General features: G+C 50.3%; 6 protein-coding genes across 6 annotated transcripts; 2 read left to right on the top strand and 4 right to left on the bottom strand.

The window, feature by feature from the left end:
- Positions 1-385: 385 nt before the first annotated feature.
- On the bottom strand, positions 386-1,535 carry SPSK_01803 (large subunit ribosomal protein L15e; the record flags this gene model as incomplete). The annotated part of the gene is made up of 2 exons (XM_016728705.1): positions 386-910; positions 1,449-1,535. The coding sequence occupies 2 exons, from the start codon at positions 1,533-1,535 to the stop codon at positions 386-388; spliced, it is 612 nt and encodes a 203-aa protein (XP_016589723.1).
- A 1,754-nt stretch (positions 1,536-3,289) lies between these two features.
- Positions 3,290-4,972, bottom strand: SPSK_01642 (arginine-tRNA-protein transferase; the record flags this gene model as incomplete). The annotated part of the gene is made up of 2 exons (XM_016728550.1): positions 3,290-4,762; positions 4,892-4,972. 2 exons carry the CDS (start codon positions 4,970-4,972, stop codon positions 3,290-3,292), a joined length of 1,554 nt encoding a protein of 517 aa, XP_016589722.1.
- Positions 4,973-9,723: 4,751 nt separating this feature from the next.
- Positions 9,724-10,310, top strand: SPSK_01980 (nudix domain containing protein; the record flags this gene model as incomplete). Its single annotated transcript, XM_016728878.1, has 2 exons — positions 9,724-9,787; positions 9,874-10,310. 2 exons carry the CDS (start codon positions 9,724-9,726, stop codon positions 10,308-10,310), a joined length of 501 nt encoding a protein of 166 aa, XP_016589721.1.
- Positions 10,311-11,510: 1,200 nt separating this feature from the next.
- On the bottom strand, positions 11,511-12,851 carry SPSK_01744 (uncharacterized protein; the record flags this gene model as incomplete). The annotated part of the gene is made up of 1 exon (XM_016728650.1): positions 11,511-12,851. The coding sequence occupies one exon, from the start codon at positions 12,849-12,851 to the stop codon at positions 11,511-11,513; it is 1,341 nt and encodes a 446-aa protein (XP_016589720.1).
- A 1,058-nt stretch (positions 12,852-13,909) lies between these two features.
- On the top strand, positions 13,910-18,044 carry SPSK_01377 (uncharacterized protein; the record flags this gene model as incomplete). Its single annotated transcript, XM_016728292.1, has 2 exons — positions 13,910-14,081; positions 14,173-18,044. 2 exons carry the CDS (start codon positions 13,910-13,912, stop codon positions 18,042-18,044), a joined length of 4,044 nt encoding a protein of 1,347 aa, XP_016589719.1.
- Positions 18,045-18,700: 656 nt separating this feature from the next.
- SPSK_02081 (uncharacterized protein) lies at positions 18,701-18,977 on the bottom strand (the record flags this gene model as incomplete). Its single annotated transcript, XM_016728975.1, has 2 exons — positions 18,701-18,917; positions 18,940-18,977. The coding sequence occupies 2 exons, from the start codon at positions 18,975-18,977 to the stop codon at positions 18,701-18,703; spliced, it is 255 nt and encodes an 84-aa protein (XP_016589718.1).
- Between the last annotated feature and the right edge of the window lie 7,104 nt (positions 18,978-26,081).

Raw genomic sequence — 26,081 nt, 5'->3', positions numbered from 1 at the left:
TTTGTCCGTCATAGAAGAAGCTTTCCCTTCCCAGCTCTCCTTAATATTGTTTCATTTGCCTTGTCCGTCAGTCGGCCTCTCCTTTGATGTCTGTCGCCGTAAGAGCGCCAGAAACTCCGTATGCAAAATTGAAAGTCCCAGAAAACAGAGACAGGCACAACAAAGCAAAGAAAAGTGGTAACAAAAACGTTCGATGCTCTGGCGTAGTAGATTATCGGCGTCCTGTGCCCACAGGCCGGCTTTCCGTCCAAGGTTGCCGCCACGATAAACCACGACGTTCTCATCAACGCCGTCGCCATCGTCGGCGGCGTCAACGACTCCGCCACCCTTCCCGCAAGCAGCAACAGCACCATACACAGCGCGCACAGAAGGAGCCACGCTACGTTTACCGGTACCGCCACAGGGACAGGGTGTTGTGGCGCTTCCAGGTCTTGCGGCGGCCAGCACGGGTCTTGTTGAATTTGTGGCCCTTGTTGAGGCCGCGGGACTTCTTGCCGGTGGCGGTAAGACCGCGCGATTCGCGGTGCTTGTGGACCGGGTTGACGATCCAGTTGATGCGAGGGTCGCGGCGGATGGCGGCGTGCTGGGGGTCGACGAGGATGACCTCAAAGTACTTGTAGGTGGAGTCCTGGTTGATCCAGTACGAGTTCAGCACGCGCAGGTTGGCGCAGCGGCGGCCGACACGCTCCTCGGCGGTCGACTTGAGCGAGCGCTGGTACTTGAGCTGGTTCACACCCTGGTTGGTCGGCTTGCCGTACGTGGCACCCTTGCGAACGGGCTTCTTGCGGCCACCGCGGCGCACACGCACGCGGTAGATCACGTAGCCCTGCTTGGCCTTGTAACCGAGACGGCGGGCCTTGTCCGGGCGGGACGGGCGCGAAGCACGGTGGATGACGTTCAGCTGGCGGTACTACAATGCAGAAAAACACTCTCAGTCAGCATTGATTGAAACCAACAGACAATTTCAATGACAAAGCGACAATGATCAACAAGTGTCTTTTATGCCCGGGATCCTAGGACGGAAGTTGAGAACGGAAAAGAGTCGGAAAGGATGGTCGTCGAGACAAGAGGTAATGAAGAAAGATCGCGAACGAGGTGAGACTGGTAAGAACATGTAGGCCGACGAGGCTGAAAAATTTGACAAGAGGACAATCGATTCGTACAGGAGAAGAAATTGTCTAAAATCTCTCGTCTCCCGAACCGTGATTTCGTCTCGAAAGCTTGTTCATGCCTCTCAGCCATCACACTGTCCCGTTCTCCCTCTTTCAATCTCTCTTCATCGCCCTCGTACCTCTCGCGCCCTGTCGTCTCTTTTCCTCCCGACAACTCGGCCTGGCGTTGTATGGTTCTGGCTTCCGTGGGAAAGACCGGCAACGAAGGGTAATGGAGATGCTTATTTCTCGAAGGTCGATGTCTGAATTCAGGAGAGTGGTGTTGTTTCAACGTACTTCCCAGCAGCGGACGCGCAGGAGGAAGCGCAGCACATCCGACTGCTTGCGCTTCTGGAGCTCTTCGACGTACTTGAGGGCACCCATTGTGACTATTGAGTTAGAAAACGAAAACCGAAGTGAAATGGCGACGGGATGAGGTGAACAAACCAGAGTTCTCTCGAAGATGGCGATGGTTGTCGTTGGTGGTGGTTGGGTGTTGGAGAGGGAAAAGGTCAAAACGAGTACGAGGGGAAAGATCCTTTCACACACTTTTTTTCTCTTCGCTACTTTTCGACGCTGGCTCTCTACCAAACTAGGGCCACTCGTTTTCCGGCGGTCTGAATGGGATTTTTCACACGGAAAAAGTGGGCCTCGCACTTTTTTGCGCCTGTTGGAGCAAAAAGTTAATTTTATTGTGGCCAGCCCTAACTTTTGTCGCCGAGCGCACTAGTCCCAGACTAGGGTAGCCTTGATGAGTAATATGTCACATGCTTTGGCATGTGTACGGCACTCTGCACTCTCCCAGACCCTCCGAACCCATTTTGTATGTCCGTGACCAGAGTGCCCAATCAGAAGCCGTCTTTGGACAACGTCGTCATCGTTTGGCCATCAAGCATTGTCGCGATACCAACTCTGCAGGTGACATAAGAAAGGAATACTACAGATCTTTCTTGTTATGATTCTGGTTGACTGTTCGCTTTGCACAAAATTGGAAATACTCAACCATATCAATATTTGTCGCTAATATTGGCCCTCATATGCGAAACAGAACAACATCATTGGGCTTTCCAATGGGGAATGATCAGAAGACCATTTTAAATAATGCAACACAGGCTTTATTTCTTCCAGGAGTGTCTATTAGAAGCAGCCTTTATGTGCCAAAGGAAGAGAGAGAAAGTGAGCAAGAGGGAGAAAGATGCTGTACAAAGACTGGCCACCACTTGATCTCCTCATCGTCTTTGAATGGTGGGGTGCAATACTTCGTTGGGAAATATCAAAAGTACCTAATACACAGAAGAGTACATTCAGGTACTTCCTGGACTTGACAAGCTGCTCCCGGAGTGCTTATTCTCTACCAATTTCCCCCACGCAAAATCAAAAGACAGACACGGGTGAGGCTGTAACCTGCGGCCATCTCTCCAATTTGCTAGGATGAAACACGTCTTATGATTCCTTTATCCCACTCAGCATCCCACTCCCCACACTGTATGATTTGCCTGAGCAAGAAAACTGTTACGTACATACGTTCATGTTCTGGTTGGCCAGTTCAGCGCCCTTTCATAGGCTAACGTCACTGGACCCTCGTGATCACCTTCCCTCCACGAGAGATGATAAGGCTCGCCCCTTTTGTATTCTATTTCGGTCTCGGCCACACTGCTTCAAGGGTATCTGCCTAAAGCAGCGCCGATGGCTGAGGACTAAGACGGCGTCGTGGTGGCCCCGAAAGAGGATCCATCCTGCCCTGACCGACAGCCAAAAACGGGCATGTGATCTCCTGCCAGATACAGCTCACCGACAGAGGTTAGTGGGAGGGAAGAAAACTCTGTTGGCACACTTTTTTTTCGCCTTGAACGAAGTACTATGGGATGTGGCAGTTTGTACCTTACCTGGACAGGGAATGTGTCGTGTGTGGTAACGTGCAATAAATGGGTTAGTCCTCAGACGCTTCTAGAACGCCTCGGAGGCGTTTGCGTAGAGCTGGTTTCGTTCTGGAAAATGATAAATAACAAAAAATAAGTCAACAGGTAATGGGTCTAAATGACAATTTCATGCGAGTAAAATGATAACCAAAAGCGCTAGCTTACAACGGAAAACCCCGATGTTACAACAGCCCAAGCAGCATTTACACCACGAGACAACTATGATGGGTGTCTCCGGAAGTCCAGGCAGAGTTGAGGGATGAGGTCGGAGCCCATCATCGCCACCAGTTCCGCCACCTTGTTCTTGAAACTCGTGCCATCCGTGACTGTGCCCTCGTCCCATACAGCCAGGTAATGAACAGGAAACATGGTTGGCTGCAGCGATGTCAGAATCGGGATGTCATCGAGGTGGTACCGAGCGACGGTTGCCATGGACGGTAGGCCTGGCATATTGCTCGTGAAGAGCGGTACATTCGGCGAGTCACTATTCTCAGCGTCCGAATCCGAGTCATCGTCGTCGCCATTGTTGGCTTCACCGTCAAGGGCGGCAATTGGTTCCCCCGATTCTTCCCTCGTGCCTGCCACGGCGTCACCTCCATCAGGTGTGTGCTCCTCTACTGCCGGCCCATGGAATGTCAACGGTTTTCCCAGACCGAAAAGGCCAAAGCCATAATTGTCGCTGTCGCCGTTAGGGTGTTGCTTCAGCAGCTTCGTTTTATACTCCTCCACCCGCTCATGCGAGAAGCTCACGTAGGGCTGTTTATCGAACTTGGCCAGTGCCTCTTTGTCCAAGAGATCCCAGCTGGAGGGTAACTCGGGATCGAGCACATACTGCGGCGCAAAATCAATCTTGTACCGCATCTTGGGACAGTTGTGGATATAGTAGCCTGAGTACCACCAACGATAGCCACCCTCGAGAGCCAGCGCGATCTCTCTAAGCGCGCCGAGTTTGCCAGGGCTGAGATTATGAATTGACTCGTGGTACAAAAAGTAGACGGCACTAACGCAGTCTGGTAGCAGGTCAAGAACGCCAATGGCGACGAGGCGGCCGTCAAGACGGTAGCACTGGTGAAACGAGCCGAGTTTTTTCTGCCGGCCACTCCTTTCTGTAAAGGTTTCTCGTCGCAAAGGAGAGTTGCACAGAAAGTTGGTAAAGCCTCGTTTGGAGATCTTGGACGGTGGTTCTTTGTGCACCATGCGCTGGTAGTTTTCAAAAACTTCGTACTTTTCGTCGCTGTATGTATCTGGCTCCAAGGTCACTACAAACCGGTGGGCGGGTTCAATGGTCTTTGTCAGTTCTGGTTCCACTGGCAATGGGACTGATGCTGCTTGGCCATCGTTGTCGCCGACGGCCCTCTGTGTTTTGTAAGCCTTGTGGCCGCGACTTGAAGGGAGTGGTGGTAGGTTGTCGCTTTCAGCCTCATGAACGCGCTCAACTAGATCGAACGTCGTATCACGTCGCTTTGTTTCTGCACGGGAACGAGGATTCACGCGGGCAGCCACTCTGGCATATTCATCCCCGATAATAAACCTGCTGAACCTGTTGACAGCCTGACGCTGGTCTCGTGAAGCGTGGAATGCATTTGCATCCAAGCGTATGGAGTAGTGAGGACAACAAGCCTTTCTTTGGTTCGGACGGTAAAGCAGCGTGCCGGACCGCCTCCAGCACCGGTCCAGTAAAATCTGGTACAGCTGGGGAGTCAAAGAGTGGCTGGAAGTATAATATGAAAACCCTAGATCTTGTTAGGAACAACCGAGGACGAATATGAACGGTACGACCACACGTCACATTAATGCAGTTCAGTAAAATCAAAACCAAACAATAGTGCCTAGCTTCGCAGCATTACTCGGTCGGCAACCGAGAACAGCGTCGGTCGACGGAGTGTAATGACGACATGTCATGGTCGGTGTTCTTGGTGGGGGTCAATGATGTGGAGGCATGTCACATGTGGTGTTGGCTGACCCTGTCATTTCCAATAAAGGCAATTTCTGACAACAGGCACAATACACTTGCAGGTAACTCCAGGTCAACGACAACACGGCATTGGCCGGTGCGCGGCCCGAAAAAGTTGACGTCGGGTAAACCCAGGTGCATCGGACAGGACAAAATAAAAAGAAAAAAGAAAAGAAAGAAAAAGAAAGAAAGAAAGAAAATCATCTTACTTTTATTCGGCTTCCCACTGGTGGCATCGTTATGACAGTAACCACAGGTTGGTGAGTTACAGTAACCTAAAGAAGGACAAAACTTTGTGAGTACGGAACAGGTTTGAGCAGGAACGAGGTCTGAGGAGGCATCGCAAATGACCAGTTGCACGACCAGGATACAAAACATGAAAACACAAATGTCAAGAAGGAATACAAAAATGAGTCACATGGGTATCTGGACCAGAATTGAAACGTAATACGTGGGCAACGGAGAGTGAAGGAACGTCCCACGCTGCCGGGCAAGGAACACAGGGGAGATGGGGAATACACAATGATCTGGTTCTGCAACCTACATTAGGTCCACATGCAGACGACTCAACTGAAAGAAAAACGTTGAAGTTCGGGTGTTATATGAGAGAACGAGCACAAATGGAGTGGGGTGGTAGACATAAGAAAAAGACTTAATAGTGAAGGTAGGTTGGTGAAGGTGGATCGGATCTCACGAGCCCTGACAGGACAAATGAATTGTGAAAAAGCTTAACAATCTTGGTGTGTTTGGTGCATGTTCTACGGCCAGGACGCCTATGAACAAAGTGGTGTGGGGGGATTGCGGATTGGACAGATGTCGCTGTAGGGAGAGATGAGCCAACGGTCGGGGCCAAAAGATGCACGAGGGTGAATGGTTGGGCGAGAGGGTACAATGAAGTGCTGGGTGGGTTTTGTGGCGAGACGTAGGTAGTTTGTCAGGTGAGGCAGGCAAGTCACTTTCATAGAACCGGCACACAATTGTTCGTAGCACAGCACAGCTCGTGCATATGCTTATGAGAAAACGTGTTACCAGTTACACGCCATAAACACAACACAACCCACAGGGCGAAAATAGGCACAAAGTCGTAAAATCAACTGGAGGAAAGAGCTTGCAACTCACCAATTGGCATGATATATGATAAGCGGTCTCTCGGAAAGCCCATCTCAGGGTGTTCCATGGTGGCGGGTTCGCAGGGCGCGGTCTCGGTGTATTGTGATGAAAGCGGCGAGCGAGAAATATGGCGAGATAAAAGGGCGTAGGGCGGGAAGTGAAGGACAGACAGCGTAAAAGCACCGGCGTTGTCAAGATCGTCCGTCGAAGAAGTGTCAGTGAAAAATCTCGACAAATTTGGATGATAGTAACAATTGGACACGGAGACCAGGTGGGGATAGGCCAAGGATCAGAGGAGACCAAAGATGTCTGAAGAGAGGCCTAAAAGCGCATCGACGGGAAACAGCAAAGGTCAAAACAATGTAGAGCAGTAAACAGTATGCGCCTTGTGTGTCAGTAGTGCTGCACCAGGCCCGCCGAAGCTCGGTAGTGCCTAAATGAGGCTATTTTAAACTGGAGCAGCCTAGTTGTGGTTGGCGGTTTAAAACTCCAGCAGCTGTGACAAACTGTTCAGTGGGTGCCAACCCGAGCGGCATAAAGGGAGGGTGCCGGTCGAGCCGGAGTCGTGAAGAGTACTATCGGCTGTTTCTCCGCTATGCCAGCAGCGGAAAACCCGTCCTCGGAGACCGCGGCGCAATCCAGATGTTGCGAAGACTAAGAGGAGACGACGTAGACGCAATGCAGTGCATCTGTTATCTTGTGTTGTAGGAGGTCGTGGGTTGTGAACGGCGAACGACTGGTTTCGATGTATCTTATAGTGTGGGATGCACAGCAGTAATCAACTGTGCCAGCCAGTCAAGACAGCTTCCGACGTGGTAACTTGCTTATGAAGCTAAACGAGAGAGAATTCAGGGGCAACTCAACATCCAAACACAGCCAAAGCAGGACAAGCCGATCGTGTCGCCGACGCGGCCCAAGGGTCGAAAATGCGGAAGCGGCAAGGAATCGGGCAAAGAAGGGGGAGCGGTTAGGCCAGTGGTCTGGTACTGGGGCGGTGATGTAATGTGGTATTGCCTCAATATGAACAAACAGTGGAAACACGAAGAGGCCCTGGACAAAAGGCTAGATAGGGTGGGCAAAAAGGCTGGGCCATTGGAAGAGTAGAGAAAGAACAATGGGGAGGAGGTGAGAGGAAGCGAAAATGATGGGTTGAAAGGGGGTGGTTAGTTTGGTGGGGTCTGGACACACGACAGTGGTCGCTCCTTCTGTTTTGGCCGCCAAAATAGGTTTTGAGCGAACCCAGATCGGGCAATCAGGAAAGAGCGAGAGGCCCGGTTCGCCCGCCCCAACCAAACGAAGGCAATGAGGGTACAAATATGTAGTGAACAGCATATGCCAACCACAACGTGCACCTCAACGCAGGATGTTCACATGGCCAATCCCGGACAGGCTTGTCGCCTTGAGGTGCAAAGAGTCGTTCTCTTCCAGACCTGCAAGGCACGTCTGTCGTCTCTGCCATGCTTAAAGGCCATCGAGTAAACCGTATATTCTTTGTCCATTTTCGTGTTTTATGGAGGCAGGAGCCACCCCGCGCAAGGTAGTTTGTCCGGTACCTTCGCACGTGCTCCGCAAAGTACTATGTACCTAAATCTCTACTTGGGGTAACTTGTCGCAAGTCACTTTACTAGATGCCTGGCAGTTCGCCTCTTTCGCATCATGCATCGCTGCTTCCTCTAAGCTCGGTATTCCTGTGCATTACTTATTACACCCCACGCAACTGCGGCAGGTGCGTCTCAATGTGGGTAGCCGCAGCGTCGTATGCGCATTCCACATTGTGACTAGCAATGAGAATCCAGAAGGAAAGAAGACAACAAATTTGCTTCACCGAAGTAGGGAATAATTAAAATTAACAAACGCAGATGCGGCAAACAACAGAGTCTCAGCGACCAAGAAAAATGATTTAACGAACGACTTTCCAAACAGCAAAGGATTTAGGGGAAAAAACTGCACTCCGTTGACCAAAAAAAAAAAAAAACGGAAAAGCTTTAGAAATTGTTAGCTGTCATTGCAACCCACGCACCACCAAAAACGAAGCTTTGCCCAAACTACTCGTAGCTTCCTTTTTTTCTTAGTTCGTTGCCCTACTTCCTCCCTCGTTCTTACCCTGGCTCCAACTTTTTCTGGCCTGGCCCTTTCGGTTCCTCAAACCGTCTTTTTTTCTGTATATATCAGTCTAGTTGTCACCATCAGGTGTTGCCCCTCGCACCTCCCTCTGCTATGGCACGAGACTTCCGTCTGTCTTCAACTGGACTCTCCAGCCAGGAGATATATTCTTCTTATTTACATTAACTCGTCCTCCAAACCGCTGCCAACACGACCACGAACTTTGCCATCACCACACCTTCATCTCCGCGCCCTCCGTTCCGTGGCAAAATCTACCTGCTGTTGCTCTTGTGACTACTGGCACGGTCACGCTTACGTCGTACCTCCGACTTGCGGTTCCATTTGCGTCGCTTCCCCAGCTCTTCTTGCACAAGCCAGAGTACATTTCTCTCCCTTAACATCACCTTCTTAGCATTTCCCTCTGACGCACGGCACTTAACTCTGCTTGGTCTTGTTCGCATCACCCTCGTTGGACGATTCTTACCGTCACCCAAAGCGAACATCTGCTGAACAGTGAATCGCGGTTCTACAGAGCGTGGTGCTTTGCATCTCGCCGCGGCCGGCAATTTTCCTCGCGACGACCGACCTCAATCACGAAAGGCACTCTCGTCACGTCTGTGAACGGAGGGTTGACGTTTCAGCGTTTGGCCGAGAGATCTCTATTACGCAGAACCGAAGCTAGATCACCCCAATTACGCAGCTCTCTAGCGCATTTGACGCCCATTACTTACTCCTCCCTTGTCTTGCCTTCGCTCTCTAACAGTCCGGTTCTCCGTCGCTTATTACGCCCTAATTCCGAGTTGTCGAGGGATTCCCTTTAGATGCGAACGCCAGGCTCTCCGTCAGGGTTGCTACACAGATCTACAGGTCCCCTCATCGCGCTGCATCCCGATAGTGTGGGCCGACCTCGCAACTTCACACAGCTTCAAGTCTTTTTGTGCCTTAGCACTTAGCAATTGCCTCGATTCAGACACCCCAGATCTATCGGTTACACAACAGCTACCTTTTGTGTTCCACGGGAAACTGATTCTCGACAACCGCTTTGCAGCTGGTTACTGTTTTGGTGGTGAAAAACCAGAACAAAGGAGAAAAGAAGAGGGCAAACGGTTTTGTACCGAGCGCACGCGACCAATCATCCCTCACGACAGGCACGATTCTGCGAAAGCCTTGCCTGCTACCGACGAACGAAACCGCGTCCTTTTGACTATACACCGCACCTACATGTCTATCGATACGACTATGCCGCTCGTTCAATAAAGAAGGCTCGCCTTTCTGCAACTACCCCCTTCGGCCTTTCTATATCAAAGACAACGCATTCAGCAAATTTCCCTGCTGCTGCTTTTGCAACGGAAATCCGCTCATTGAAAACCATATCAACTACTTCCACATCTACAAACAATACCTCGTTTTCGATTTCTTGAGTACGCCGCGAGCTTCGTCCCTCTCTACCTCCCTACATTCCATTCCCACATCAAAACCCCACAAAATGGCTTCAAGTACAACAACAAGTAGCCGGTCAATGGAGTCGAGAACCGGGCGTTCAAAGCAGAGTAAGCTTCGCAATTTTAGAGAACTTCATCATACTAATCTTCTGCCCTGCCGTGTAGTTATGCTAACAGTTGGCCTCTCCTATTAGGATATAACTCAAAAGGCGAACGGCTAGTTGCTGGTGTTGTTCCCCTGACTGAAGACAAACGATTTGTTCTACTCATCCAATCAGACCGGAGAAAAGGCTGGGTTCTGCCAAAAGGCGGCTGGGAAACCGACGAAGATTGCCAGTCGGCCGCCCAGAGGGAGGCTTGGGAAGAGGCTGGCATTATTGTCCAGATCGAGTACGATCTGGGCGATATTGTCGAAAGCCGCCCACCAAAAGCGCCATCAAAAACAAAGAAGCGCGAAAAGGCGCTCTATCGGTTTTATGAAGGCACCGTCGTCAGCGAGGAGAACGAGTGGCCCGAAAAGAGCAAACGGGATCGCTGCTGGATGACCTACGTCGATGCAGCTGAGGCCTTAAAAGAGCGTCCAGAACTTCTAGAGGCGCTTGAACGATCAACAATAAAACGCCTCGTTTGAACTGACTGGATTCAAAGTCACTGCAGACTCTCGACAAATTTAAACATTCACGGCTTTAGGCACTGATTCGCCATCCATTCCACTCCTCTTTCCTCCTTTATGCTATTTGTTCGTCTATACTGCGGTCTACTTCTGACTGCTTTCTCTGGGTCCATTTAACCTACTTACATCATGTTTTCTTCCCTGTTATATCATTTCCTGCGAAGACTGCTCTATGGTCTTTGTTCCACTTTTGCGCCACTTCATGTTTTGGGAGAAAACACGGGTTCATGAAAGCAACCGCCGGGGTCTGCGTTTCGGGGTATAGCATGTCTTAGAGCCTTGCATATTTGTTTTTTTACACTTAGGATTCATTCGGGTTGTTCCGGTCCATCACGGTTTGGCCTTCTACCTTTCAACTTCTACGTTAAGCCTCCCTCTGCATTTCATTCCTTCACGGACGCCGTATATATGAGACTTCCATTTACACGGAGGAATCTAATGGGTTGTTTTGGGGGCCTGTAATGGCAAAGGAAAGTAAAAAAAAACGGATGGATCATTATGGCGATGTAGGAGTTTTTTTGATTTGTTTTGCCTTTTTGCCTTCGTCTTATTTTTGATACGGCGGAGCCCTTGTTGTCGCTGTCTGACGTGTTCTTTTTCTCATTTTTTTTCATCGTTTTATATCTCGCTCCAGAGAAACAACTCATAAAGAGTCACAAAACTTTTTTGCATACATGTAAACGGAGTTTCAAGTGGTTAGACTATCATTATTCTACCATTCCCGTGTGTCTTCCGCGGAAATGCACGGGTTATCTGTTGGGAAAGTATCTTAAAAAGTTGAAAAGACGACGACTAGAGTTTAATTCCGGGCATATTCATAGAAGCCATCTTACACGAAATTAATGCCCACATAGAGTACTTTCTACTTGTATATAGAGAACTGGCGGCTTCGTTTCGAGTTTTATTTTTGATAGACACATTTGGATGGCTGGCTATTCCGTAGCCGGGCGTGGCATGACGAACTTTCGCATCCTCCCACAATAGAGTCTTGGACCCGGCATGACTTTTGAAAACATATGTGAGACATTAATAATTAATTATGTAGGGACGACCATGCCCTTAGGTTAGTACTATTCACACGGTCTCATTCGAGCAATTTAATGGTGCTTGGTTTCTTTGAACGGCATACCAGCTGAACTACTGTACGTGACTATGTTGCTATAAACCGCTCCGAATCTTTTGCAGCTGGCTAATGAAACCATAGCCGGCCGCCGCGTAGCCCCGGCTCGCCCCAGTGCCGGTAGCCGACCCGTCGAGCTGGGCTCCTTGGCCCGCAGAAGAAGCAACGCCGCCACTGGCACCAGTGCCGTTGCCTTGGCTACTCTCCCGCTCCAGCTTCTCCCGCTGCTGGCGCTCTATGCGCTCCCGCTCGCGGTCCAGTTCCCTTTGCTTGTCCTCCACCATCCGCTGTAAACTTTCAATAAACTTCAAACGAGCTTTTTCTTCAGCTGTGCCGGCCCAGACGCGACACAGCGTACGAAGTGCTTCGACTCGTGCAGCAGCGGCCTCGGCTCCGTCGGTTACATTGGCACCGTCGAGCAGGTGGGCGATCTCGTCGCGCAGACCGCGCAGAATGCTCTGGCCCTTGTCTTCCATGCTCGTCATTGTCGCAGCATCCTGAGATCCACCTGCACGCGCAGAACCGGTACCACCGCTCTCCTGGTCAGGCCCAGACACAGACAGGAACCCGGAGGTGACAGAAATCGTCGACGGTGGCATGATAAACTCCATGGCTTCGCCAAAAGTGCGGATAACGGCGTCGAGGCGGGACCGCACTTGTGCCAGCATACGGAGCTGAGCAAGCGACGGCGGTTCAGTAGACGATTCGGACGAACCACCTGCTGCTGCTGCCGCCGCTACCGCGGCCGCGGCCGCTCCACGTTCTGTGCCTTCGCCACCGTCCGTCTTTGCCGACTCGGCTTCTGCTTTGTCGCCCGACGCGGCAATACCACTCTCGCTCTCCTCGAGAAGTGCTAGGTGCTTCTCCACAACCTCACCCAGTCCCAGCGTCTCGCCCCGCAGCAGTTGCACTTCATATGCCAGCCGCCGACCGCTCCGCAGAATGTCGTCAGTTAACTGTGTGAGCACGGTGGTGAGTCGTGATGTATGGGCGCCTAGTTGTGAGAGTGTTGCTTGTGCCTGGGCGGCACGGTCGGCGGTGGCGGTGGCAGAACTAGCCGCAGCGGCGAGGCGCCCTGCCGCGCCGGAGGTGGATGCGGAGGTGGGTGCCGGCGAACGTGTCCGAGACACACCGGATGCGGCGCCGGCTCCGGTGCCGCCATTGCCTCCGAGTGTTGCGTTCCAGTAGGCAGCTGGGTCGAAGCCGGGCTGGAGAAAGTCTTGTAGGAAAGGATCTGCCACATGCGCGGACTTTGGATGGACAGGAACTGCTGTGCCGACCTTTTGCTGCATGGTCAGCGTTGCCAATGCCGACGTCCGGTTGGCGGAGCTGTTCGTTCGGCGCCGGGACGCAAGCGCTGCGTTGGAGTCCCACGCCATCGTTCGTGGTGTCGCGTCGCAAAGAACGTGGCTGGGGTATGGAAAGGTCGGCGTCGATGGTCTAGGGCGGGGAAGGACTCGCCGTTTGAGTCAATTGCGTACAGACGCAAATTGGGTAGTCACATCAACTGTTCGGAAACTTGGTGGGGTTGATGATTTTGGTGGTGTTTGTGACGAGACGCCGTTTGGATGTGGTGAGTTAGGCATTTAGCGAGGCTGTGGGGAGCTACGCGAAATTAGCGGCGAATGTGGTGTGCCTTGCAAGAGTGGAAGCTCCGCGCGCGTCGGCCCTGTTTAATGTGGCGCGTGCACCATCAATTTCACTGGTTTGAGCCGCACTTTCCTACGTTGGAGGCAACAGTTGCACTTTCCCTTCGAACAGGGATTGGTAAAGACCACAGCTGGTTGAGGCAGCAGATGCAGAAGGAAGTAGGCAAGAACGATCTAGGTTCCCCTACGAATTCCATACCCTCCTCCTCTTTCCGTATCAAGTCGGGTTTTCATTTATCAACGTTATGGCCTTGCCCCTATTCAACCATCAACATCTCCTGCCGTAGTGAAACAGATACGATTCAACAATAAACAGCTGAGCCACGACTGGGCAAGACAATATGTTCGCACGCCGGCCCCGCCAGCAGAGTCTTCCGGTCACGGCCCTCAAACAAACACAGGCACACTGCAGACAAGATCCGGCCTGAGTGAAGAAGTGCTGCAAGTCACGTTCAGACGCCTACTTCGCTAATCGCCACTCGATTACTTCACTTCGGTCTCGCTTAGGCCTGCCCAGCCGGTTGGGTTCTGTTGCTGGAATTTGGAACTTCGTTGAATAGTCGCATTGCTTACTGTGTTTCTTTACATCCTGCCCCGCGGTTCGTCCTTTAAATACTACATCTTCATCATTCTTCGAACACAAGAACCCTTGTTGCCATTTGTGCACTATCAATTTCATCTTCCTCCTTCGTGGACCTTTTCTCAGATCATTCATTTCCAACACACCCCGGAATAAACATTTCACGACATTTGCTAAGCCTCAATATACCCGATCTGGGTTCCGAGACATGCCAAGGAGGGCGCTTGTGGCCGATGTGGAGGTGATCTCGGCCCAGGCCTCATCTGGAGCTCTGCCTTATATCAAACACATCACATTCGACAGTACTGATGATATTGTTACTGTTGATCTGCGCTACCAACAGCTGACTCTACCAGTAGTGGTGACCATCATATGCGGAGGTAAGACCTGCGATTTTTTATGCGGCGCCAGACGATAAGTCTTGCCTGTCTTCTTTTTCTCTCATATTTACTCATATTTGCTGCTCCTTAGACATTGATAGCTACCCTTCTTCAAAGTCCTACTTTCTCTCCTTGGATCACGCGCCAGATGGGTATAACCAGGCTCTGACCAAGGTTCAGAGCGCAAACGAAATCCGAACGCTTTCCGAAGTCATCCAACAAGTACATAAAGCATTTGTCCGTTTGCAGGATAAAGCCAGATCTGGCAAGCTACCTACCGCAGAGGACGTTATTATTATACACGATAGCGATAGCGAAAATGACAGTGGCAGCATTGGCGTACAAGTGCCTAAAACAACCAGCAGCTCTGCATACCTCAACCGACGAAGAAGAAAAAAGTCCCCAGCTACAGATTCTCCGCGATTAGGTGGTGAGCAAGTCAGTTTGGACTGTGACAGCGATGATGAAACCATCCGGTCAGGCCAACTTACAATATCGCCATCAAAGGCTCTGGGACACAGGTGGGCCAATTCAAGCGCTGGCCTCCCACACCAGACATCCTCTGTCAATATTACGACGGCCAAAAAATCTGCTAGTAGTGGACAAAACGGTATAGATGACGTCTTGGGCGAAGCTGGCTACGCTTCTGACGATTCTGGTTTGTACGACTCTTGCGACGTCGGAGACGCGGACGACGCCGAAGATAACAGCTTCATATACTACAGCTCTGTGGGCCAACCGCATCCCAGAACAGAGCGCATCAGTGTCGATCTTACAGCTGTCCGTCAAAATGGGTATTATTTTGGCGTCCTGTCCGGCATGGACGAAGCATCGACAGAGAACCTCCTTGCTATCTCCGTCCGGACTTCGGATCTAGGGCTCTCGCCACAGATGCTACTGGCTTGGGATCTTGACCCTGACATGTTCATTGTGATGCTCATCCGGCTCACCTCTCGCTATATGGGGTACGAGTCCCTCATTAATTCGTCTCAGTCGGACGTCGGCCTCTCTTTTCGCATTGGAAAGTGTGCGGCCTACAAACCGTTTCTGAGTGATGCCAATGAAGCCTTTGGGATTAGCAACAACAGCCAGGATAATCTTCTGCCAGACAAGACAGGCGCCACCTTCTCCAAGATTCTGATATCCAAGAGCTTAGCCTCTTTCATGAATGGTCACTTTTTAAACCTAGCACGGTACCACGAGGATACCGCTTGCTCGTGGGCCGATGCTGTGGATGCTGTGGTGAACGGCAGGAGCCCAAATCGAAATAAGGGAGACGCCTGCCTCCCTGCCTCCGGAAACGACAATGCCTCGGATAATCGACAGAAAAGCTTCCCGTTGCTTGCTATGCAGTTTGCGATGGACCAACTCACAAATTGCACAGCATACTGCCAGGTATGCCACAACCTCGTTGAAGACAAGCTGCGTTCGCTGAAGCCGACGGTCTGTTCGCGAGACCTTTGTCTCTTTCAGTACATGAGTCTTGGCATGGGACGCTCGGCAGAATACGAGATATTATGCCAGCCAAACGTTGTCGACTTGCTCATCAATTTTTGCTATGCAGCGCTACGGTCGTCTCTGACTGCTGCGATCGATCCTGTCCGCGCGTATCCTACATGCTTGCCTCTAAAAATCGTCGACTGGCACGACCCGCACAGTGGTGTATACAGCAGACACATTGGCAACAGGACATCCTTCATTCTGTCGAAATCTGCAGATAGCAAGTCGTCGATCCAAAAATTCAAACCCGGTCAGTGGGTGGCCGTTGTCTTGGGTAGGCTGGCGGCCAATTTAAGCTACAACATACTTCTCGGCTCGACTCATGAAGCGAATGGGTCAGGCTCGAAGGAAGAGCTTCAACCCTCCCTTCCACATAGTGATTTACGACACGCGATTGTCACAGGCGTGGATGAGGAAAACTCGACGGTCTACGTTCACCACTTCGACGACGAATCCACCACCATACGCAACCGAGGAGCCGAGATATATCGATACACAAAAGACTTTGACGATATTCCCGCGAAAGACAAAGCTGCCCAGCTACTGATTTTGCTTGACACTCTACCGCCGGTTACGTACTTGAAGTCGGAGTTGGAAAAGCCGTCGGTGAACGACTTGAAGTCCGTCGCTGGCGTATCGCCCGCAGCAGCCGTATTGCTCCGGTGGATCATTGCAACGAATCGATCGTGCGTCCTGCAAATCCACGAGCCGAAACTCATGGTCAAGGAAAAGAGAGACGACGGCACGCTCGCTCCACCAGAAAATCTCTTACAGTTTTGTTTCTTGCAGGGGCTGCCCGAAGCCGACCACGAGTTTCAGCAACAGGTGGCCCAAGCCGACAACCCGAACCATCCTACGTTGCTAGCATGGCACGGAAGTCGTATTAGCAACTGGCACAGTATCCTTCGAACTGGACTGGACTTCTCTATCACCATGAATGGTCGTGCATATGGTAATGGCGTTTACTTCAGTCCTGATTTCACAGTCAGTCTCCAATATGCGGGAAAATTGAAAAAAGAGCCTCAGTGGCCCAATGCATTTCTCGACCTGTGCTCTGTTGTCAGCCTCAACGAGATCATCAATGCACCCTCAAAATTCATAAGCAACACACCACACTATGTAGTTCAATACGCCAACTGGAGTCGATGTCGCTTTCTGTTTGCGAAACCCGAATCGACAGCGGCTCCGCTCTCGCAGCCAGCCCCAGTTGCGGGCCCAGCACCGCAGGCAGTCTCGACGCTGTCCAGCACGTTCAGCGCCGCGCCATACCGCCGTCCTCGATACAAAACGATGGCCGTACCCTCGGCTGCTCAAACGCCGTTGCCGGCCGACACACCCAGACTACCAGCAGGACAAACATTAGCGCCTACGCAGCCCCAAAGCTCTATACATCGTTGGCAATCCTCACAGACCTCACCGAATGCTCAAAATGAGTTTTTTCAGGACGATCCCGAGAGATTGCTGTATGGTCCCCTGCGTGGCGTTATCGTTGTACCCAACGCGTCGATGCCAGCTCCATCGAATACTTGGGAAGTTACCAACCGCCATACGAAGCGACCGAGGACCAAATCGCCTGAGGAAATAACCATGGACGCCAGCGATTTAGCATTTCTCGCTAACGACAGGGGAGTGAGAAGGTCGCAGAATAAGAAGCAAGTGGCCGCTTTCACGGTCAGGACTGAATCTTCTCCGACCAGCAAGATACCAAATGGGGCTGTTGTCATCGATTTACTTTCGGACTCGGAGGCGGACGAATCTGTGCTGAGGCCCAGCTTAAAATTAGCACCTGTTGTAACTACAACCGTTTCTACCGCGAAGGCCATGCCACCAATGCCCCTCCATGTGACGTCGTTCAAACCCGGCTCGCTGGACTACACATCGCTTCCGCAACTGCCACTTCCGCCGTGGTGCACTCCGCAAGCGCAACGGGCACTAGGACGTGAAATGGACAGGATGCAAAAGGTACAGAGAGACACGCCGTTGAGCGAGCTGGGCTGGTACATTGATTTCACTCGAATGGACAACATGTGCCAGTGGATTGTGGAACTGCACAGCTTCGATCGGACGCTGCCTCTAGCTGCCGACATGGAACGCCTGGGCGTGCAATCGATTGTATGCGAGCTGCGGTTTGGCGCAGACTACCCCATGTCGCCGCCTTTGGTGCGAGTCATCCGGCCGCGATTCGTCCCGTTCTTACAAGGCGGTGGTGGCAATGTGACGAGCGGCGGTGCCATGTGCCTGGAACTGCTCACGAGCACCGGATGGTTGCCGGCTTACCAGACTGACGCTGTGCTCTTGCAGGTGCGGCTGGCCATAAGTGCAACGGACCGACCAGCGCGGCTGGATGCCCGGAACGTTCACAAAGATTACGGCGTGGCCGAGGCGTTTGACGCGTACAAACGAGCTGCCGTAATGCATGGTTGGAAGGTGCCAGAGGATATGCAGAAACGAATGACGTTTTGATGTGAGTATGATGGATTGAGCTGTTTGTATCTCGAGGTTGGTCGTTAGATTCCTGTTTAGTCTTTGTTTTCCTACCACCAGTATTTACTATTCTATAGGAATGAATGACTGGGTGCGGCTGTTCGAATGCATAAGTATACAACGATGTATATTTCGAATACCCGATATCAAAAACGTGTTCAAAATTTATCAACCATCGACTCTTTAGTGCTGCGAGATCTTGCCTTTTGCTGCTAAATATATTAGTAAAACGTGCACATATTTTTGGTAAATAAAGAGCCCCAAGCGGTCAAAATCCTGGAACACTATCAATTCAACTATGTAATTGTTCCGCCGACTGTTTCAATGCTGTTGCTTTCCGAACCAACAATCAGAGGATACTCCATTGATACGACATGCAAATCGGATGCTGCACTCGGTCTTTCCAGCTGCTGAAAACGTCGTTCCGACAATGACAGCGTACATCTAGACGGGATAGGTGGAGCAAAAGGAGCAAATATTCAAGATCTTGCTCGGGTGCAGCATTGTATTCTCTGTGAGGCACACACATCTGTCTACAAAGCAGACTCTCAGCCCTCTAGGATTTCTCTCTCTCTTTTATAGGCTTTGAAGGTGCTATGAAACCTGGTACAGAGGAAAGGAGAGTACGGCGATGGTCAAAGAAGCCCCGTATAACGGAAGATAAACGAAAACGAGACATCGGTAGCACATGGGTACCGACAAAACTGTCTCTGGTCAACGGCGAAGCTCTCCTTCACCTCTCCAAAGCCAACACGGTGAGGTTGGACGAAAACAACAGCAGCACGGTCGTTTGTGGTCCTTGCGCTAGAGCTGTCATCATGCCGAGCCTGGCACAGGTGTTCGAAGCAGATTCTGTGTCAATAAAAAGTCTTACAAAACATCTTCACCACCTATCGAGCCAATGCGATACATGCTGGACACGCTGGAGAGACATAAAAGACGGCCGAGACAGGCCCAGTATGCAGTGCAAGACGGCTGGCATTTTGTGGCCCTGTACTCTGTTCTTTTTGTTCAAAGATGTGAGTGCAAAGAACACGAACGCAGGCCATTAAGGACGCAGGCCATTAAGGAGAAGCAATCAGGGACATCTGAAGGCGTTAAAGTGCCGTTTGTGCTCCGTATTCTGTATTACTCCAGACGCCAATAAAGCATTCATCTGCCTGTCCGTGCTATCTTCTTCTTTTTCTTTTTTTTCTTCCTATTACATTATTTTGCACCGTGCCTCGTGGGAGAAGAAGCAGAATTACGGCGAATTTACAAGCCAGAGCACGTGTGATGTGCTTAGTTTTTTTTTTTTTTTTTTTTTTTTTTTTTTTTTACTAGCTGACATGCTTCCCTTCGGTTCATTTTCTGGGCCGAAAGAGCGCTGCTCAACATGATATCACACTGCGTGAGGACGACCTTGAACGACATCGGAACAGGTTAGTCAGATGCTTTTTGTTTCTATTAATACGACATGTAGAAGCACAAGCTGTCAGTAGCACACCACTCTGCATCCCGCCTCATGCCGAAAATCCTATTGCTCACGATACTGTTTGCTTTGGGAGTGAACCCCCTCATGTGCATATCTCGTGGCCAAGCGATGTGAGGAGTCTTTCCCTCTTTTAGTGCGATGTATTGTCCTTTTGATTTTGTTACTCGTCCTCTTCACCAATCCTGTAAGAAATACGGAGTACGGGGTACGTCTTAAGGTGTGGCCACTGTGAACGGATGTTTTCACGTTGGAGCTGAGAATTGAGCTGAATGGGAGATGAAGACGATTTTTTTCCTAAAAAGTTGTGCACTTCTAAACAAGATGGCTGGGAATCAAAATCAGCCTTTTCTTCTTTTGGCATTCACCTCTGCTTTCTAGCTTCTGTGCATCTCCAAAGTGTGACAAGGCTTGTTGATCTCGTCCTCGTTTTGGCCCAGACACCCACGCCCGATGAGTGATGATGCCTCGTCCTCGCTCCGGGGTATTGCCTTTTCTAGGCAAGTGAGAAGCTAGCCGATGGCTTCGGTCGAAAACGAGGTCAGTTCGCCAGACCGGGGCATGTACGGGACATGAACTGTATTTTCGACGTAGGATTTAGTCTCTTTCCCTTCAAGGGTCAGAAGGTCGGGGTTGCGAGGGTTGGTTCACGATGCTACATAAGGTGAGCACCCCGACGGCCCTGATCGCCACACATAGTTGTGGCGAAAGAGGAGTCTTTGTTATTCAGTTTTCCTTGCAAGAGAACGGGGAGTTTTGAGACGCTTTCCTAGGACATCCTGGAGACTTCACAAACCAGGAGGACATGCGGGCAACCAAGCTGGTCATAGCTCCACTGCGCAAACCGATGCTTTCCTCCCTTTCTTTCCTTGTCTACGGAGTACTTCTTTGCTTTTATTACTTTCTTATACTCGTTTCTTTTTTTTTTTTTCACCTTTCTCACCTTTATTTGGTTAGCCCTGTTTGTTTCTCCACTCCCTCTCGTCGATTTATGCTCGCTTTGCATGCATTGAGCACAGGCCAAAGTGATTGTGATTCCAGGGTGGGATTTGTACAATGTGATGGCATGGTTGATGTTTAAGCGGGGCCAAGGACAGCCCCCAGCCTGTCGTTTTCAATCACTTAAACCGCACCGGCCAGATTTGAAAAAGCTGGCCGCACTATTGATGGCCCACTCTCAACCTGCTTCCCTTCATTTGTCTGGGATGAGAAGAGTGTATTTCGTATAGAAGTAGGTTTTGGGCCACCAAGTCCACTTTGTCTCGCAGGATTGTGACGAAAAAAAAAATCAGTTTGAGAGAGAAAGAGGAGATATAGACTGACCGCATGAATGGCAATGCCATCAAGGAGAGGGGGGAAATTGGATTTGACGGTAGCAAATCACATCAAGCGGGGCGAACGTCAAAGTTGACAGGTGACAAGAAACGACACGGGGTTTGCAATATGTCAAGTACGCGGAGACTTTCAAATGTCGGTATCACAATCGCAGAGTAAAAGAAAAGCTGGTGGTGTCGCCATCTACGAAATACATTTACTCCAATCTGTCCCTGCCTTTTGGCCTTTTTCATCCAATTGGCAGCTATCCGTCCCTGTCTATAGTCAAGCATGGTCAAGATAGGTTCATCGTATCCGTGCAAATCGGGTTCATGCCCAGACCTTTTCTTTGTCGAGCTTATGAGGAAAGAGGGTGGGTTAATATTTACGGTTACATCTGCAAGAGAGAAGAGTAGGCATAAAATAAAATAAAAAGAAGAAGAAAAGGGAGGGAGGGGACGGATGTTCTCCGCGGGGTGCAGCTCTATCAATCTGTCACAGGTAAAGCTAGCTGAAGCGTGCAGTTGTCCTTCTTTTTTCTTTTTACTCTAGGGATTGACAATATTGGCTGGTCCTTTTCTCTGCCATGGATACATAGTTGACAAGGGTTGCGGGTTGAGAGGGCGGACGGCACACCGCACTGACCAGGTTTTCCGTGCAGGGATCTCTTGATGCGCGGGCCGTGTGGATCAAGTTTACGGAGTAGCTCTTTTTGCTCTTGTGCCCTGCCAGTGAGTGGTAATTTCTCAGCTCACGGATGGAAATGTAGGAAACGAGAAGATAGCGCAGCGAAAAGAAAAGTAGGCAGGATGTCGTGTCCAAGAAGATTTGCATGATTCTGCCGTATGTCTGTGAAAAGTTTCTTTTGTCAAACCAAGGCAATGTGATAGTATCGTTGAAAGCTCCGGGGCAGGGAATATGCAAAAGGTTGTCTAATAAAACGCGGCGTGGCAGCCTTGCCTTGATTACTGCTCTCGTATGCAGATTACGACATACTTTTATTTGCTATAGCTCACATTTAAGATTGCGCGACAAAAAGCGCGAGACCGTGAAAAAAGAAAGCCGGCACAGGTGAAAGCGGTTAAGTCTTAGTCGTAGAGGGCGCGGTACATGTTTTGAAGAACCAACAATGCAGTAACAACAGGGGAGGAAATTAGGAAAGGCTGCTTCTCTGCAAGGCTGTTTTGGCTACGAAAGGCTCGTAGTTGCTGGCAAGGCATATGGAAATGCAAGGCTACCGAGCCTGCCGCAGCCTGCCGGTAAATTGCAGATACTGTTTTGTCAATGTGACGCAAAGACGGGGTAATAGCATTAGCATTGCAAGTTGATATCACCAACAGCGAGGGGAACAAAGAGTAGATGACAGGATGCGTCGAATACTACAATAGACGGTTCGGTGAGGTGACTAGAGAAAAGAGTATTGCCATCGCTTGACGGTACAACAGGTCACTGTACCGAATGTACTTTTACGCGTATGTTTATTGTGCTCCCTGTTCTGTTTCCCAGTGTCCTTAGTCTCGACGACCGAAAATCTAGCCCTTTTATTTAGCAGATGCGGGTATCCCGTCTCGGATAATTACACTGTCTGCATGTTTGCGGAGAGAGGAGAAGATTACGAGCGACATAACGGGATGCGAGAGCAAACCTTGCCGGCCCCGACATGCAATTGCTTCCCGTGACCCATCCATAATAGAGCTGCGTCGACAGTCATATTCTTCTTGTTTATATCTCACTTGACCGATAAACAAGGCCCACGCGGAAGAGGGCAAATATCGGAAGGACATACGATAAATGTAATGATAAGTGCCTGTGTGTCAACAATTTTGGATATCGTAGAATTGCAAGGGAAAAAAGTGAAGTCATTTCGACTGGGCCTTAAGACATCTCGAGTCGATTTTGTATCTACGACAAAGACTCCATGTTGGACGCATCCGTACCACCGTGCACTATTCGGGACTCTCAAACGCCGATGACCTTGACGAGATTTTTTCTTTCACTTCAATTTTTTCAACATCGAATGCTGAACTTACACTTAACAATCTATGGAAACAAGATAAAAGTCACACAGCGGGATCGGATGAGGGACAGACAAAGTATGGCGTACATATATGCATGTGCAATAAATGAAATCCAGCACACGACGTGGTCGAATGTGCTCCCACTGAATTAGAGACGATGTTTTGCAAGACAACTGCAAGTTAGAAAAATTGCAGAGTCATAGCAAACACGAAGCGAACTTTGATAAGGCCAGCTATATTCTGTTGAGCAACAGGGGCCACGCAGAACGGTGGGAGAAAAGTAAAAAGAAAGGAAAGACAATATGACGTACGCTTAACATGGACACGATGCAAAATACTCGCTGTGCCGCAATTAGATATACATACGATAAACCCAGGAAAAATACACAGGGAAAGACAAGACATCAAATAGGACTGAAGATGAGATCAAAGACAGACGTTGAAGTAGAAGTCGCATACGAGTTGAACCGGAACAAGAAAACAGGAGAACGAGTGTTAGATTGATTATACCCCATCCTTACGTCGTATTTCAGCTCAGACGATTTTCATAAATTGATTTCCCATTACGACTTTACACATATTTATCACTGGTATCCCATTTATTTCTCATGGAATACAATTCGGTCGTAAAGTGGCTACAGTCTCGGCCTGTGGTATGGCCTTTGTTGGCTCGGATCAGGCCAATTCCCATGCCAGGTACGGCATGCAAGGCCTACAACTGTTCTCTTTCGCTGTCTGTTCATTCCAAACTTGAATGTGCAGTCTTTGGTCAGCTGCTCTACTTACACACGCCCCTCCATGTATCGCACATTGATAGGGAGTGTGTACGACATGCAGACGCAGTAGGCGCGGAAGCACTGCATGGCGCCAGAGGGACGACATAGGGGATAACATATACTGACCACATGTACAAGACGTGGCGCACAAGGCACGAGGCACGACGCACGACGCACGAGGCCACGTCAAAGTAGCGAAAATTAAAAAAAAAAAAAAACGGAAAAAACTGACGTGGGTTTACTCCTGGGCGATGAGGGCCACAGCAAACCGTATTCCGCTAGTAACCGTCCGTACGTCACCTGTACTCGCCGTTTTCGTCCTTTCCTCTCGCACGGCATGCGTAGTGGGCTTCACGGTGCATAATGGCTCGCATTGGCAAGAAACTATTGTGAGACTTGGCTGTCTTCACCAGCGACGCCTTCTTTGGTTGTCAACAACGCCTCCCTCAGAACCGCTCATTCTGCAATGCAGTATCAGACCGCTGTTCCTTAATCGATATCCGCCTGCGAAATGTTCAACAGAGCGGACCGTTACGATAAAAATGTCCGTGGCCTGATGAGGGCTGTTTGGTGGCGGTTGGGGGTTTAAAGAAGACCCGCTTTTGTTGTTCAAGGGCCGTTTTTATCTGATTTAATTTGCTATTTGTTTTTAATCACTTGCCTTTGTTGGACGGCAGCGTCCGGACGGGGCGATCGCCCACAAGCTCCACCCCTGACGAGAGCTTCGACAGGTTTCGCCAGGTTGGACAAGGAAAGTGCGTGCCACCCCCATCCTGCAGCATCTTGCCCTCACATCGAATGCCGGCAAGAGTCGCTCTTTCTCTTTCCTTTGCGAGTCACCAACGACACTAGTTCTTTTCGCCAAATGAGAGGCAACACCGGCCCAAGTCACATGTTCAATCACACGACGATCTGATTCGACCACGCGCTTTCCGCAATTCCCTCGCTGCTCAGACTAAAATACATCACATTTCATGCTTGTCCTCACAACTCGTTTTGACTCGTCTAGTCACGACACCCGTTTAACGGACGCGCTCCCCACACGGCAGAGAGACAGGTCCCCGCCACTCAACGACCCTGGCCGTCTTCAAGGTGGCCCCCCCCTTGTTGGATGATGGCGGCTAGAGGCGCCATGTGATTCGCTCGTGGCCGGCGCCGATTTCCAGACACCCTTGCTGGCGGCAGCCAATCTCTAGCTCCAGAGACCCTGTCGCGCCAGCACAACGCAGATCCAGTCGGCGCTAACACTCGTCGAGACTGTTGGGTTGTGCTTGCATGAAAAGAGATGGAGTACTCACAAACAACAACGTACTCTTAAGAGCCTAATCGAATAGCAAAACGGAACACCATTTCTACTCTCTGAGACTTGCCCACGACTACAGCACCTTGGAACAGAATTCCCATTATAATGCTAGTTTTAAGGGAATCTTGTTGGATACGGCGGGAGGAAGAGAGGGCACGAATGGAGCGATGGGGTGCAAATAATGCAGCGGATGGGGGGCCGTGCATGCAGCACTCACACTCTTGTTCGAACGCGACATCCGAGACTGTATTGCAGAGCTCGGAGTACTACAGAATACGCTGCACTTGCAGTCCATCAGCGCACATTTCTTCCGACGCGTACGTGCAGTTTCGACCAGTAACGAAGAACGAGCAGCAGTCGTTTGCTCCCTTCCCTGTCCCTTTCTCCTCTGTTCCTCTCAGCACTTCCAATCACCGCAGACAAGGTTATCAAGCCAGGGCCAGAACCAATGAAGTCGGTATCATGTGCCTCCCCCAACTTCATGGCCCAATAGGACGAAACCGAAATGAGAGAGCGAAACGAGATCCGAGAATTCCACCATATCTGCTTTCAATACTTTGCCATCTTTGGACGACAAGCCACCTCTTCTCTTTTTTGATTATTTTTGAATCATATTATTTTTCCCTCATTCGTCCTAAAGGCTCCCCCCCTGCACCTTCTCTCTGTTCGTCACCCGCCAGTCATATCTCCGCTTTTTGGTGTCTTTCGGTTTATGCCCTGTAAGATACATCGCTTCTCTCCTCTGCCCGTTTTGCCCTTGCTTCCCTGCCTATCTCTCACCGTGCGCTGTATTTCATGTATTTCACATCAAGCGCTCGGTCTGTAGCGGGTGTTGTATGAAGAAGAAACCACGAATAAAAATAGTAAAATAAAGAAACGCAGAGTTGCAGACTTGCAGACTTGCAGACTTGCTGCTGTGCGCCTTCCTTGCTTATTTTCTCATTCTACGGCCGGTTGTCCCTTTCCCTATTTGCAATATTGTCGTTGCCAAATCGTCTATGGTACCTTCGGGACATGGTAATTACACAGCACTCTATCAGCCTTTTGGCACTTATTCTTTCCCTATTTCTGTGGCTTTTAGCACCTCCTCCCCCAGGCAGTGTCGTCAATGCTTGGTGATCCTCGCCCAGGAAT

Source organism: Sporothrix schenckii (genome assembly GCF_000961545.1).
Source record: "Sporothrix schenckii 1099-18 chromosome Unknown Cont42, whole genome shotgun sequence".
Lineage (NCBI taxonomy): Eukaryota > Fungi > Ascomycota > Sordariomycetes > Ophiostomatales > Ophiostomataceae > Sporothrix > Sporothrix schenckii.
The sequence above is the reverse complement of the archived record's forward strand: the minus strand, read 5'-3'. Positions and strand labels throughout refer to the sequence as shown.